Raw genomic sequence first — 13,506 nt, 5'->3', positions numbered from 1 at the left:
TGTTTAACGCGCGTACCCATATTTCACTTTGATTATGTTACACCTCGTTTCGGAACGACAGGCGGCAGCTTGCAACGTTCTCGCGCGCGTTCATATATTTCAAATCTCACAAATAGATCGCATCTTCTTTTCGCCGGCGTGTTGCAAGTTTTAACGCCCCTGAAAATATGGGTCACGCACAGAGGGAGGATCGTTTTTATGTATCCATAAATTTTTGCCGATGTAGTATATATAGGCTACTCACGTCGTGACGAAAATGTTCTTACAGAAAGAATTATGACTCTTGCGTTTTCCAAAACACGCATGCATTTTGTATAACGCAATAAACGGATGATGATTATTGTCGCCGATAAATTATTGTATATTTTTATATAAATGAAATTTCTTTTATTATTGCGATATTTGATCCTAGTTATTAAACTGATCTATTTTTTATAAGTTTTTTTTTATAAGTTTTTTTTTTATTTTAGATCATAACTTTGTCGATTTTCTCTACTTTTTATTCTCTACTGATACCAATCAAAAAGTAACAAAAAAATTATTTACTTTATTATTAAATCAATGTCGGAATATAATCTTCATATTGAGTACCTTATGTAGCTCTATTACAGAGTTGAAGTCAACTAGGCGCCGTGGCTTAGTTGGTTAAAGCGCCTGTCTAGTAAACAGGAGATCGAGGGTTCGAATCCCTCCGGGGCCTTCATTCACGATAATTGATCGTGAGGATTTTTTTTTGTCCCTTTGTGTCTAATTTTGCTATTCTCAAAATACACGTAATTGTACAATTGCTTAGTCGCGTTATATTTTCAAGGTAGGTATACAATCAGACATTGGAGAAAGAGAGAAAGAAAATGAAAGATAAATATGAAGCTCAGCTACAAAGAACAACTCTTGCATCAAACGTTCTCTCTCGTTCTCATTTTATTTTTAGTTTTTTTTATTTTATCGTATTATATTTTTTTATGTTATATTTTTTTTATGTATTTTCTTATGTTCTTTGTAATTATTGCTTTTTATTTGCTTTTTTTCTATTTTCATTATAATTATAAATTTTTTCTCTTTTTTGTTCATTGCTACTTTTGTTTTTTAAATCTATTCTTTTGTATATTCTAGTCGGCTTGGCCTAGAACTTTATAATAAATTCTTTATCTATTTATCTATCTGTCTCCTACCCTTGCCCTCCTTCTCTTCTCTTTTAATAGTAACACAATTTATTAGCGATGTATTTATTAAATATTGGATTTATTGGTACGCGTATTGCGAATATATTGCCTACATGACCCAATATAAAGTCAATATTAGCTATAAATTAAATCCAGGAGCAATGCTATCATATTGCACACTATAATATATTAACATTGAGCAAATATTGAAATTTTCTCTCCCCCTTTCCCCTCTTTCTCCTCTCCATCTATCTATTATCTACCTATTTATTTACTTATCTATCTTTTGCTAATATTATCCTCTTTTTCTTTATCTCTTCCTAAGATTCTGAAATAAAAAAACTATTCTTATTATAGCGCGGATCATGTCAGCAACGAGAATTTTTTTATTAAACGAATTTTTACATAAATTTTTAAGACTTAAATATGTACTTCATGAGGTATGTATCCATAAAACTTCAATGGGATTACAAATCGAACTGGGCACGTAGAAAGCATTTTCGGATTCGAATGGAATTCACATTCTGTCCTAGACCATCGACGTAATAATAGAATCTAATTTCCTCTGCTCAAAGTATTGTACATTCACGTACGCTCGGTTTTCAGTAAGCCGGCGTAAATGTGACTTTACGGCTCGTAAGCGTATTTATAACTGCTTAACGCATAAGATCAATTGCGGTATTGCGGCGTCTAGAAGCATTCGAGTCTAAATTAAAGCGCGGTCATACCTTAGGTATGCGCGAAAATCACTCGCGGCTTTTCAATCGAGCAAAAGAAAACTCCATAGCATAGCGTCAAGAATCAAATTACGAGAGATGCAAATTTGATCAAACGACAGGCGTCTAGTACGCCGCGTTTTCATAATAATCGCACAGAACATATCAGATCGGGTCAATATTGAAATTCAATATTGGTTATAGAACACAAAGCGTCTATTTTCAAATGCGAGCCAATATTGGTGGCCAATTTTATGCCAATATTGCGCCAATAATTTATTCTACTAAGAATATCGGATAAGTTATATAGGAATTCTTAATTAAAGGATCTAGCTGTGGATTTGTAGAGAATTTATGGAGAATTCTAAGAGGTTTTGTTTGAAATCTCTTCTGAACTCTAAAAAGTAGGACATTTTTCGAAAAAACCTACCATTTAGAGACAAAATAGGAGCTATATTTCTAAATAGATCAGAACCTATTATAATCCTGATCTAGGATCTACGTTCTAAAAATTAAGTAGCAGTTCTTCAAATTAAGTACGTTTTAAAATAGGAGCAGAATTTCAACGAGAGAGCAAAATGGATTTTTTTATTAAACGTACTTTTATATACATTTGCTGATTTACTAATTTTTATAATGTATTTCATGAAATATGTATCTATGAAACTTCAATGAAATTGCGGATCGCAAATTCTAATAGACGCCGATCGTTTGAGAAAATTTATATCTCTCGTTGTTTAGTCAAACAATCGGCATTTCGTACTTCGCCAATTTATTGATCCACTCTAACATGAATTATCAAAATTGCGTTGTTACGATGTGCTTGCAAAGAACGAGACACGCCTAAACGGTGTTAACGTTTTTGTTACATTGTCTCTCGCAAACCTTGCATTCTTTGAGCAATTGTGTGTATGAGAACGATGACCTGCGCGACACGAGATAGCTTGATCTTCACCATGACTTATAAATCTGTCAACCATAATTCGCTACCTTCTCTTCTGTCCAATCTTGCTGGAAAATAAAGCTATGGAGAAATCGCATATAATATAATGCTTGTATAAATTATATCATTAAAACGCGATAACATTTAAATATAACATCGATTTTATCGAAGCGGCGCGACTGTTTCGACAGGGTAAAGCAACGCCGATAAATTAATTCCTATTATTCTTATTATTCAATACATTTGTATGTATTTCAATAAAAAGAAACAAAGTAGCCAATAAAGCCCACGCGTTGTTGATGCTAAGCAATTGTGTTTAGCATCGCTTTTCCAATGAATAACTTTCTGTAATTTTGTTTGTACTGAGGAAAATCAGAATAGGTCGAAACATTTACATTTTTACATATAATTGAGAGTTGCATGTTACATTGTAGCAATAAATATTGTTCAATAACCGCGTGAGCTACTTTGTTTCTTTTCATTAATTTTATTTTCATTATATATATTTCGTTATTTCTTTGCTACAATCAATTGATTACGTTTGACGAATTTATCAATACGTGTTTTAATTGATATAAATTAATATTAATTCTATTTTTCTGAAATTTCATTGAAAAGTGTTTCGAAACGAAAAACAATTTCAGTGACATTTCAGTGAAACTTCAACGAAATTTCAGCGAAATTTTTCCATCAAGGCTGTAAAAAACATTATTTCCCGATACTAGCGAAATATTGGAAAACAATGTACTGCCGATATTAAACATTGGATAAAAATTCAATCCCCAATATTGGTCCAATATTGTTGTACCAATATTGGCTAAATATGATTAGACGTCTACCTTATTGGATCAATATCGGGGTTTCAACCCAATGTTTGATATTCAACCCAATGTTTAATATTAGTTGTACATTATTTCCCAATACCGCGTCAGTACGTTGTGCTACAATTAGGGTTAACTTTAGTCTCGGTTTTACCTTTTTTTACCAATTATTATTAATTATAAAATATCAATACAATACTTACATTTCTGCCAATGTGCATTAACTTCAATCTCAGTTTTATTTACATTTAATTTTTTCTAATTCTTAGAACTGGAAACAAACACAGAAAGTAAATAAGTTAAACCGAGATTAAGGTTGATAGAAATGGATGTAAGTCATAATTCTTGCGGATTTCGGTACAGGATCTTGTGGAGCCGCAAGAACAGGATTTCCTCTACCAAATTCTCTTTTGAGCTCTGACTTAATTAATTCTTTCCGCCGTCAAATTTGCGGAACCTTTTGCGGTTTTCCGTTTCGACGGTTTTAAGTTCCGTCTTAAAGCCGATCATTCCTTGATTCATGATAAACGAAGAGAATGTATAATGTATTACATAATTCAGTTAAGTGGAATAATAGAAAGCGTGGTAAATTACATAAATTAGATTGGTCAAATTTCGCCGTGAGTCCAAAAGCAAAAGGTGTTTAGAGGTCCGTTTAATCGATAATCGACTGCGGTATCCTGGCAACCAAACAGACGCGTTTATCAATTTTAACTCCTATCGGTTGCATACTGTGCCGCACATTCGACATACGAGAGCTCATCTCCTCTACAGGTACTTAAACATTGGAAGTGAAGTGTTTGTAAACGATGGGTAATACCGAGAGCAATGTTACGAGCGGCGTGAAGAAACAAACAGATACATCGTCCATCCTGCTCTATAAATTAGTCGACTTGAAGGGTGAGCGAAATAATCAAACGTACAATATAGTAATTAATTTATTTGTTTAATTTTTATAATTAAAATGAATTTCATTTGTGAGAATAAAATAAAATAATTACTAATACAATTAATAATGAAATGAATGCAATTCGCTAAATACCTATAGTATATATGAAAATGAATGAATGTTATATCTACTTTGTTTTACACTTGGAATATACGTGAGTGAAAAAATGAAAGCGCAGCATTTTGCCGATTTCTGACGTGCATTTCGCGTTGTCAGCGTATATTGGCCGCCCTCGACGAAAGCTGGCTTTTGACGCGGCTTTCGTGGTTTGCAACGACAAAGAATATGACATGCCGGGCAAAACGAAGGCACATAAATAGAGTTACTTCTGGCAGAGCAGATTCAGCAACATGCCAAACGTTCTCGCGGTCTTTGGAAGACCCATCGTTAAAACCGATGGCTTTCGTCATTCACCATTATTTACGGCGAGTAACAAAAGAGATCACTGTCATTATCAACAATTGCGCCGTAAAAATCGAACGACATGTAGATAACATGAACACGAGATGTATACAAAAAGAACAGTTTTGTTGAATTTAAAAATGTATCTAAATACAAATTTATAAATAATATTATTATGAAAATAAGTATGTAAAAAAAATTGATTATAAAAATAATTATATCAGAAATTGATTGCTGGAATATAAAAATTTTTTATTGCATTGTTTATCATGCTTGATTATTCTATATAAATATTTTTATGTATGTGTTTAATTAAATTTTTAGTTATTTTAACAAAATCGTTCTTTCGTCATATATGAGCTGTTCATGAAAATTCCGAGATATAACTCCGAGATTGCACTCGCGAAGGAAAAGATTCGATTAGATCGCGTGGGGAATATTATTTATCATCACTTTCTCCTCGTTCGACGTCGAGGGTTCGTCCAAGTGTTCCATAATCTCCGGATTGTCCGAACCGAAGGAGGTCTGCATGCTATACTTTCCCATCTCAGCTTCGAACAGGATGTTATTTATCTGATGTTGTGCGACGAGTCTTGCACGCACGTCTGCTATATTTTTCAGTCGAATGGCGACGTGCTCGGCAAAAACCGTAAATTCGTCACGACCTGATGGAGTCTCCTGAAATTGTGGAAAGAAAAAGTGACGTCGGTAGGACCGAGGACCTTTACAAACAGGTCGTGTAGATCAAAAGTTTTTAACGTGACACGTATGCCATATCGGTTAGGTCTCGAGAACTCCCTATACAATGTTACGTAATAATGTGCTATCAGCTATACAGTTTTAAGAGAGGATTGATTTAGGAAAAAAGTCCCTTAAGTTGATAAAAAGACTTTTTTAGCAACCCATATATTTTATTTAAAAAAAACTGGCAATTACACCACTTGATAGAGCAACGTTTACGCTGTACACTTAATCTATACTTTTAATTGCGATACGATGATTTTTAACGGAGTCACGAGCAATAAAGTCAGAATGTTCCTTTTTACTTCCGCGAATAACTCAGGAACAAAAAATTATGGGAACACTTTTAAAATACGATTTTGTAGAGAAAGCTTCAAGCTTTCACGATAAGTAGTCGAAAATTTGCTCAAATTTTTGTTGGGCACGCTACAGATCTACAAAGTAAAAAGAAAATTTTTTATTTTTTTAGTTCGTAGTTTCTTATATGTAAAAATTACAAACTTATATTAGGTGTACAACTTTGCATCCGCCGTTTTCCTATAGATGGCTTTAGCGGTAAGTGGTGGTCGAAATAAATAGATCATAGACATCATACAATAAACTTGGGTATCTGTCAACATAACCCTATAGAAACATTAGTCGATTTGTGTCTGCATCATAAAGTTATTCTCGATTGAAAATGTCAGTTTACGAGCCAAATTTTCGTCATTTGCGGGAGGTTTTAATTTTCTGCTTCAATATGAAGAAATCTGCGGCTGAGGCTCATCGAATGCTCTCAAATATTTATGGTGAGGCCGCTATTAGTGAAAGAACGTGTCGTGAGTGGTTTCAACGCTTCAAGAACGGTGATTTTGACGTCGAAGACCGGCATAGTGGTGGAAGAGAGAAGGTTTTCGAAGATGCAGAATTGGAGGCATTACTTGATCAAGACTCGTGTTAAAATCAAGAAGAATTGGCACGATCATTGGGAGTGACTCAACAAGCCATTTCAAAACGCCTCAAAGCCATGGGAATGATTCAGAAGCAAGGAAATTGGGTGCCGTACGAGTTGAAGCCGAGAGATGTTGAACGGCGTTTATTTGCTTGTGAACAGCTGCTTGAAAGGCAAAGACGGAAGGGATTTCTGCATCGCATTGTGACTGGGGACGAAAAATGGGTTCATTACGATAACCCCAAGCACAGAAAATCATGGGGAGTTCCCGGCCATGTTTCCACGTCGACGGCCGAACCGAATATTCACGGCACCAAGGTCATGCTCTGTATTTGGTGGGACCAGCTCGACGAAGTGTATTATGAGCTGTTAAAACTGACTGAAACAATCACAGGCGATCGGTATTGAACGCAATTGATGCGTTTGAGCCGAGCATTGAAAGACAAACGGCTGCAATACAACGAGTGACACGATAAAGTGATTTTGCAGCATGACAATGCTCGACCCCCTGTGGTCAAGACATACTTGGAAACGTTGAAATGGGAAGTCCTACCCCACCCGCCGTATTCTCCAGACGTTGCTCTCTCTGACTATCACTTGTTTCGATCAATAGTACACGTGGTCTGGCTGACCAGCACTTCCGGTCTTATGAAGAAGTAAAAAATTGGATCGATTCGTGGATCGCCTCAAAAGATGACCAGTTTTTTCGACGTGGGATTCGAAAAAACTGGCTGCCCGAAAGATGGGAGAAAGTAGTGGCCAGCGATGGACAATACTTTGAATCATAAATGTATAACCAGTTTTTTTACAATAAAGCCTCGAATTTCGGAAAAAAAACGGCGGAAGCAAAGTTGTACACCTAATATAAATTTAAAAAATATAGTAACCATTCGAAAGTAGAGATTTCTCTAAACTCCCTTTTTTTAAATTTAAATTTTGATCATTTTTAACAAAGACATTGATGGAGAAAGATCTTTTTACCAACTTGTAAAAAGACTTTTTCCTTAACCCAATATAATCCGTAAATATTAACTAACAATAATTATAATATTATATCAATATTATAATTTCTCATTCAATAATATAAATGTAATATAACACATGTTATACGTAATACATTGTTGAACAGGAAATTATAATGTTGATGTAATGGTACTGTCAGTTGGTGTTTATTGAAAATTAATATATAAAAAAATTGAATATACCTGTTGTTTCCAATTAGAGATGGGTACAGGATTCTAAAAGGAAGACATCGTGAATTAATTAAACACATATGATTCCATTTCGTGATTAATGAAATACCGCGGTTCGCGACATTACTCAAAAAAATTAACTGTAAGGAAAGAATAGTTTTGCTGAAGTGTTTAAAAATTTAGTTAGATATAAAAATATATTCATATAGATATAAAAATAAATTTTGTTGACAAATTAATGTTGTATTCGACAAAGCTCCAATAAATAACAATTCAAAATATGTAATTGCAAGAGGCTATCTGAGCTAGTTGCGCTAACTTTTAAATCAGAATATATTACGTAAATAATATAAGCAATATTCAAATGTTTCGACTTTTCATAATAACAGTTCTCCTCAGTAAATATATACAGATTTTACATTATAATATAAATTATTAATTACAATAATCTTACTATCGATTTAATCCTCTTCTTGTAACGATTATAAAATAAAATTCTTTATAATCTTGTAAGATATCCTTATTGCTTATAGAAACCACATAAATTTTGTTGAACCATTAAAATAATTATGTAGGACGCTAAAAATGATTGCTAGAATTTTAAAACTATTTGCAGCGTTGCTCATCATGCTTGAGATCCCATATAATTATTTTAGATGAGTATTTTTAAATGTTTCAACAAAATCGTTCTTTCCGTGTAAAGAGTGGCTCAATTTTTAATCTTTAAAGGTGAAAGTTCACTCTTCACAGTGAGATTTATTCTAAAAGAGTTTTCACTCTAAAAGAATATACTAATTTTAGTAAAAGACAATAGGCTCAAATAATTTATAAAATTAAAAATAAACCAAGGACTACAAGTCAAGCTGGATCTTAATGCTAAAAATTACTAAAACATTGTCGATTGAGGTTGCATTTCAGAATCGCTGCGATTGCGTTTAAGGTCATTCTATAAGAGAGCAGTGCGATGACCACCATGCACTGTAACGTATCTATAATGTCTGAATTTTCAACATCTATTTCGTTAAGTTTACATATTAGTTAATGCTCACATCCTTTTAGCGAAATGATACACACACGATGATGAATTTATATTTTATTACTTTCACCGTTCTTAATTTTTGTATGTTTTGACATATTGTTTTTCAAATGAGTTGTTGATTTCATATTCTATTTAACTTATGATTGTTCTACAATGTGCTTTTTGTTTCCTGTTTCTTGCTGTTCGTCTCTGTTTGTCTCTTGCCTTTTTGATCAAGAAGACAAGAGACAAACAGCAAGAAACAGGAAACAAAAAGCACATTGTAGAACAGCCATTAAACAGCCATTAAAATAGCTCAATAGGGGTCGAAACGTTTGTTTCGATAAACTTATGGTTAAATAAACTTATGGTTTAGTAATTTTTAGCATTAAGATCCAGCTTGGCTTGTAGCCCTTGCTTTATTTTTAATTTTATATACTAATTTAAATTTTAATTATATTACCGTTAACCATATGCTAATTGTACGAAAGGGAATCACGGGAATATTCACGAGAGCTCGTGGCGCACCTGCTTTTCCACGTTCGGCGTCTCGCGATTGATTCGCAGCAAGCGCCCTTTATTCAGGAAAGACAAGGCCTCGTAAGCGAACCACTTGGGCTTGATGACACTGCCAGGATTCGAATCGGCCTTGAGTCTGCGTTTCGCGTACGCTTTGTGGACCGACATGAAGTGAGTCTTCAAGCTCTTCAGTTTTCTCTCCACCGTCATCACGTCGCATCCGAGCTGACAAGTGCAAACCCCGATGAGATAAGAGCGCGCCGTACATTCTTGTTTTCAATTTTTATTTATTTTTTGTTTTTTATTCGTTTTTCTTTTTGACATTCACGTCGTATCGCGAGAACACGCTCCCAACGGTGGATTCGAAGACGGCGTTACGCAATCCGGTAATAAATAAGTGAAGCATGGATGCTTTTTACGCGGACCGTTACGCAAACGCGGTTTCTATGCTACGAGAAATTCACTTTCCGTTTGCAACGGCGCGCGGCGGCGGTAAAGACTCTCGGTGCGCTCGCGATGCGCCAGCATTGCGCAACGGCTTGCGCAAGTGTTGGACGCTCGTGAGATGTATTTTGCACCCGGCTTAGCGTGTGCTTCTGCCGGCACGTGCGTGTATCGCGAATTGCGTGATACATAGAACGCGAAGAGTAGGAGTCACAAAATGAAACGCTCTTTTTACGTTAATTAAAAATTATCGATCTGTTATTAGTTATAACGCAACTCTATAAAACTTTCCCTTTTCCTTTTTTTTTTTTGTTAATTTATAATACATCCAGATGTATATTTTAAAAAAAAATCGAACTTAACATCTACGCGTTGAAACATATAACGCGTTGTTAAATTTCCGCGACGTTTAGATCGATTGTTTGCGATGTGAAAAATGAAACGAATGTTTACGTTGACTCGTTCAAAAAGGATGCGCGTGTAAGTGTAATTTTACGAGCACGGGGTTAACTTATATGAGGTCGGGACTGGCGCACCTCGTCGGCGATTTCCTTCCACGCGTAGATTCTCTTGCTTCGATCAGTATAGTCCGGCGCATTGTGATCCCAGAGCAGCCGCTTCGCGCGATATGCACCGATCAGCTTCAATATCGTCTCCTGTCTCCACTGCGCCATGACACGCCGTATTGGTCGCACCGTGCCACGTTTAATCACTGACAGTAGCTGCGACGGAGATCCCGGCCGCTCGCCTTCCCACAGACTTGCGCCAGCAATTGCCGCGACGGTGCGTGCAATACTTGCACCAGACTGTACAAGATGGCGTTGCATGTGCTCCGACGTGCCGACGACCTCTTCCGCCGTCCCGCCATGAATTTCACACGTCAAACCAAAGTCGGACAGAGTCTTCGGGAAAGTGGGGGAAAAGAATCTGTCGTATTTTACAGGTCTATTTACTGTAGCTGTAATACATAATAGCTAGTATACACTTTTGGAATTTGAAGTGAAATAGATATATATTTGTCAAAAGTGAAAAAGAAAATTTGATATAGAAATAAAAATATAGACTTTTATATTTTTCTTCGCCTTTAACTTCTCCATGAAAAATCGCATCGAAAGATCATTTTTTTTATAGTGTATAAAAGATAATTTTTTATATAGTGTAGAACATCTTTTTTTAAAAAAAAGGATTATCTGTTAAAAACAAATTATTAATCACAAATCAATTAAAATTGTAAGTTTATGTAAGATATAAATATAACTTTATATAAAAATATAGCACGATCACGTATTTGAGAAATTTATATGAGATATTGAAAGAGATAATTAAAGATTTTGGGACACAGAAGGAAATATGTATATGTGTCTTTTTGATTTCATGAATTATATGTACTGTGATAGCACTTATCAGTTACGTGGCGCTGAATGTTCTTAAAGTGTTCTTTCTCTCATTTCTTGTTGCGTCGACGCGCTGTATACAAGAATTTTATTGAGATTAACAGACTAGAATAACTGTCTCTGTTACTGTATATATTCATATTAGTGTGTGCCTTTGTATTTAAATAAGCCAAAGAAAATTAGCATAAATAAAAGAGTATATTTTGTTATAAGTTAAATTTTATTATATATACGATACCAAATATAATATTATGTTCTTTTAACTATTAAAAATATAGTAAATATTTTTTGAAAGATATACAAAATTTATGACTCTAGTAATATATACCATAAGATTTTAAGCTTGTTTCTAATGTACTCTATATTAGAATTGAGATCATTATTGAGCGTTATAAGTGTACATTGTACATTGAAACTGTATAAGCATAATTAAAATATTGATATATGCAATATTGAACAATTAGCTTATATCTATTATCTGTTTGTTATGCAACAAAACAAAAATATTTTTATTTTTATCGAAATCATCATAAAATATCAACATTTTTTTAATGTTATAAGAAAAAAAAATTAAAAACTGATTGATTTCAAGCAGATAAAATTAAAGCTATAATATTTAATAATTAATTCAGTAATGAGAAAGTTGGCTTAAAGGCACACTAATAGGGATTCTAATTGTAATTTAAATATTTATAATATAATTATATAACTACTTGTTGATACTAATAACTAAATAATACTTTATTAATCGAAGACTTGCTTTTGTTGTGTCAAGTTTTTGACTCTTTGAAATTCCAGTCTAACTCCTACATACGGAATACTGCAGTTTTTCAAGGGACGTCCCGAGGACGTCCTTAGGATATAGAACGTCCTCTGGGCATTCTTAGGACATCTCTTAAAGAACTATGTGGACACCTGTCGCGTACACGATTCTTAAGATTTATTCTTTTGGAATTCGGTTGCTCCGTAAGTTGCATGACGATTAAGCTTATGCGTGTACAACTGGACTTGTAGAATAAAATTAAATGCGTTAAAGATTAAAGTGTTGAAAGTAGAACAATTTATTTAAAGAAACGAGGACTAATGAAAGTATAGGCGTGGTAGTTGAGGCGCTGATTAATTTATAAAAATATCCTTTATTTACAATACAGTTAAACGTTTCGAGACTTCACTTTAATCCTCAGAACAATTTATTATAATGTTTGTTCGTCTCAATAGTCAATACTTATTATAGTCCATTTATAATCCATTTATAGTCCGAATGTGCATGCTTGTCTGATTTTTTGTGTATAAAATAAGAAGAGTAAACGCATGTTTATGCATACTGCTTCCGAAGCAAAGAATGATTCCGTAAATATAATTTATTATGCAAGTTGTGATACAATCGCTACAGCCTTATTTATTACTTCTAAAGTAGGACTTGCATGTCGACTAAGTTATGTTGTTTCTTACAATATTTTCATGTATCTCTGTTTTGTAAGAGATAAACTAAAAGATCGTGATTTTATTCTTTTGGTTCAAAGTACGACCGATTCAATGTTAATTCTGTTGGAATCAGCACAAAGTGTGTCATCAGGTCATTGATTTACATAAATTCTGAGTTTTTAAGTTTCAGAGTAATAAAAATTAAAGCTGAAAATGATTAACAAATATAGATCAAAATAATAAATCAAAAAAACGAACGAAATTTTGTATTATTTCATTCATAGTTGAACACAAATTTACAATATTTTTGACAATTATAACAATTATATCAATAATTATACATTTGTATTGATAAAGTACCGTTTCATGCCTAGATACTGAAAAAAATTCTAATTGAAGTTCTAAGATCGAGTTACTGTGACAATAATCGATTACGCGATGTATCATCCGTAGGAAAAAAAAGGAACGATAGTTTCAGCGTCTTCCCTGATTTTCCCTGGCAATATTTCCAAGGAAAACACAAAAATCAACAAAAAATGACTTTATTTTGATTTTTAACGTTAAACAGTTAAATTTTGTAACCAAAAATCATCATTTTATCTTTTAGGACATCATAAAAACATTTTTACTTTCTCTAGACTTGATGTGTTCCTTGGGTTTGAGTGTTCTGACATCACCAGCTGACAGGTAGCATTTACTGATTTACCACGCGCAACGTAATTGCACGTGTTGTTTTTAACCAGCGCCGGAAAACGCCGAGGGCTCTTCGACCGCGAAAATAGGAATGCCGTCACGGCACATACGTTCCTAGCGACGCACCGCGCGGAATTGACGCCAATCGAGACGG

The 13,506-nt window shown here is 34.1% G+C and overlaps 1 protein-coding gene and 1 non-coding gene across 2 annotated transcripts; one reads left to right on the top strand and one right to left on the bottom strand.

The window, feature by feature from the left end:
* Positions 1-626: 626 nt before the first annotated feature.
* Positions 627-700, top strand: TRNAT-AGU (transfer RNA threonine (anticodon AGU)). Its single transcript has one exon. It is a non-coding gene; the product is annotated as a tRNA-Thr (tRNA).
* Positions 701-5,306: 4,606 nt separating this feature from the next.
* LOC108758286 (uncharacterized) lies at positions 5,307-10,711 on the bottom strand. Its single transcript, XM_018503167.1, has 4 exons — positions 10,377-10,711; positions 9,406-9,621; positions 7,872-7,904; positions 5,307-5,672 (listed from the first exon to the last, which is right to left on the bottom strand). Exons 1-4 carry the CDS (start codon positions 10,665-10,667, stop codon positions 5,415-5,417), a joined length of 798 nt encoding a protein of 265 aa, XP_018358669.1. The 5' UTR covers positions 10,668-10,711; the 3' UTR covers positions 5,307-5,414.
* Between the last annotated feature and the right edge of the window lie 2,795 nt (positions 10,712-13,506).

This window comes from Trachymyrmex cornetzi, unplaced genomic scaffold, assembly GCF_001594075.2.
Source record: "Trachymyrmex cornetzi isolate Tcor2-1 unplaced genomic scaffold, Tcor1.1 scaffold1017, whole genome shotgun sequence".
NCBI lineage: Eukaryota > Metazoa > Arthropoda > Insecta > Hymenoptera > Formicidae > Trachymyrmex > Trachymyrmex cornetzi.
Note: the sequence above shows the minus strand (reverse complement) of the source record. Positions and strands in the feature narration are given on the sequence as shown.

Bases quoted from the DNA above. Each gene is read 5' to 3' on its own strand.
- LOC108758286 (XM_018503167.1), bottom strand. From the start codon at position 10,667: ATGCAACGCCATCTTGTACAGTCTGGTGCAAGTATTGCACGCACCGTC. The intron at 9,622-10,376 runs GTGCGCCAGTCC...TGCACTTGTCAG, and splicing joins GGAAGGAAATCGCCGACGAG to CTCGGATGCGACGTGATGAC. The intron at 7,905-9,405 runs GTGCGCCACGAG...TCTTCCTTTTAG, and splicing joins CGCCGAACGTGGAAAAGCAG to AATCCTGTACCCATCTCTAA.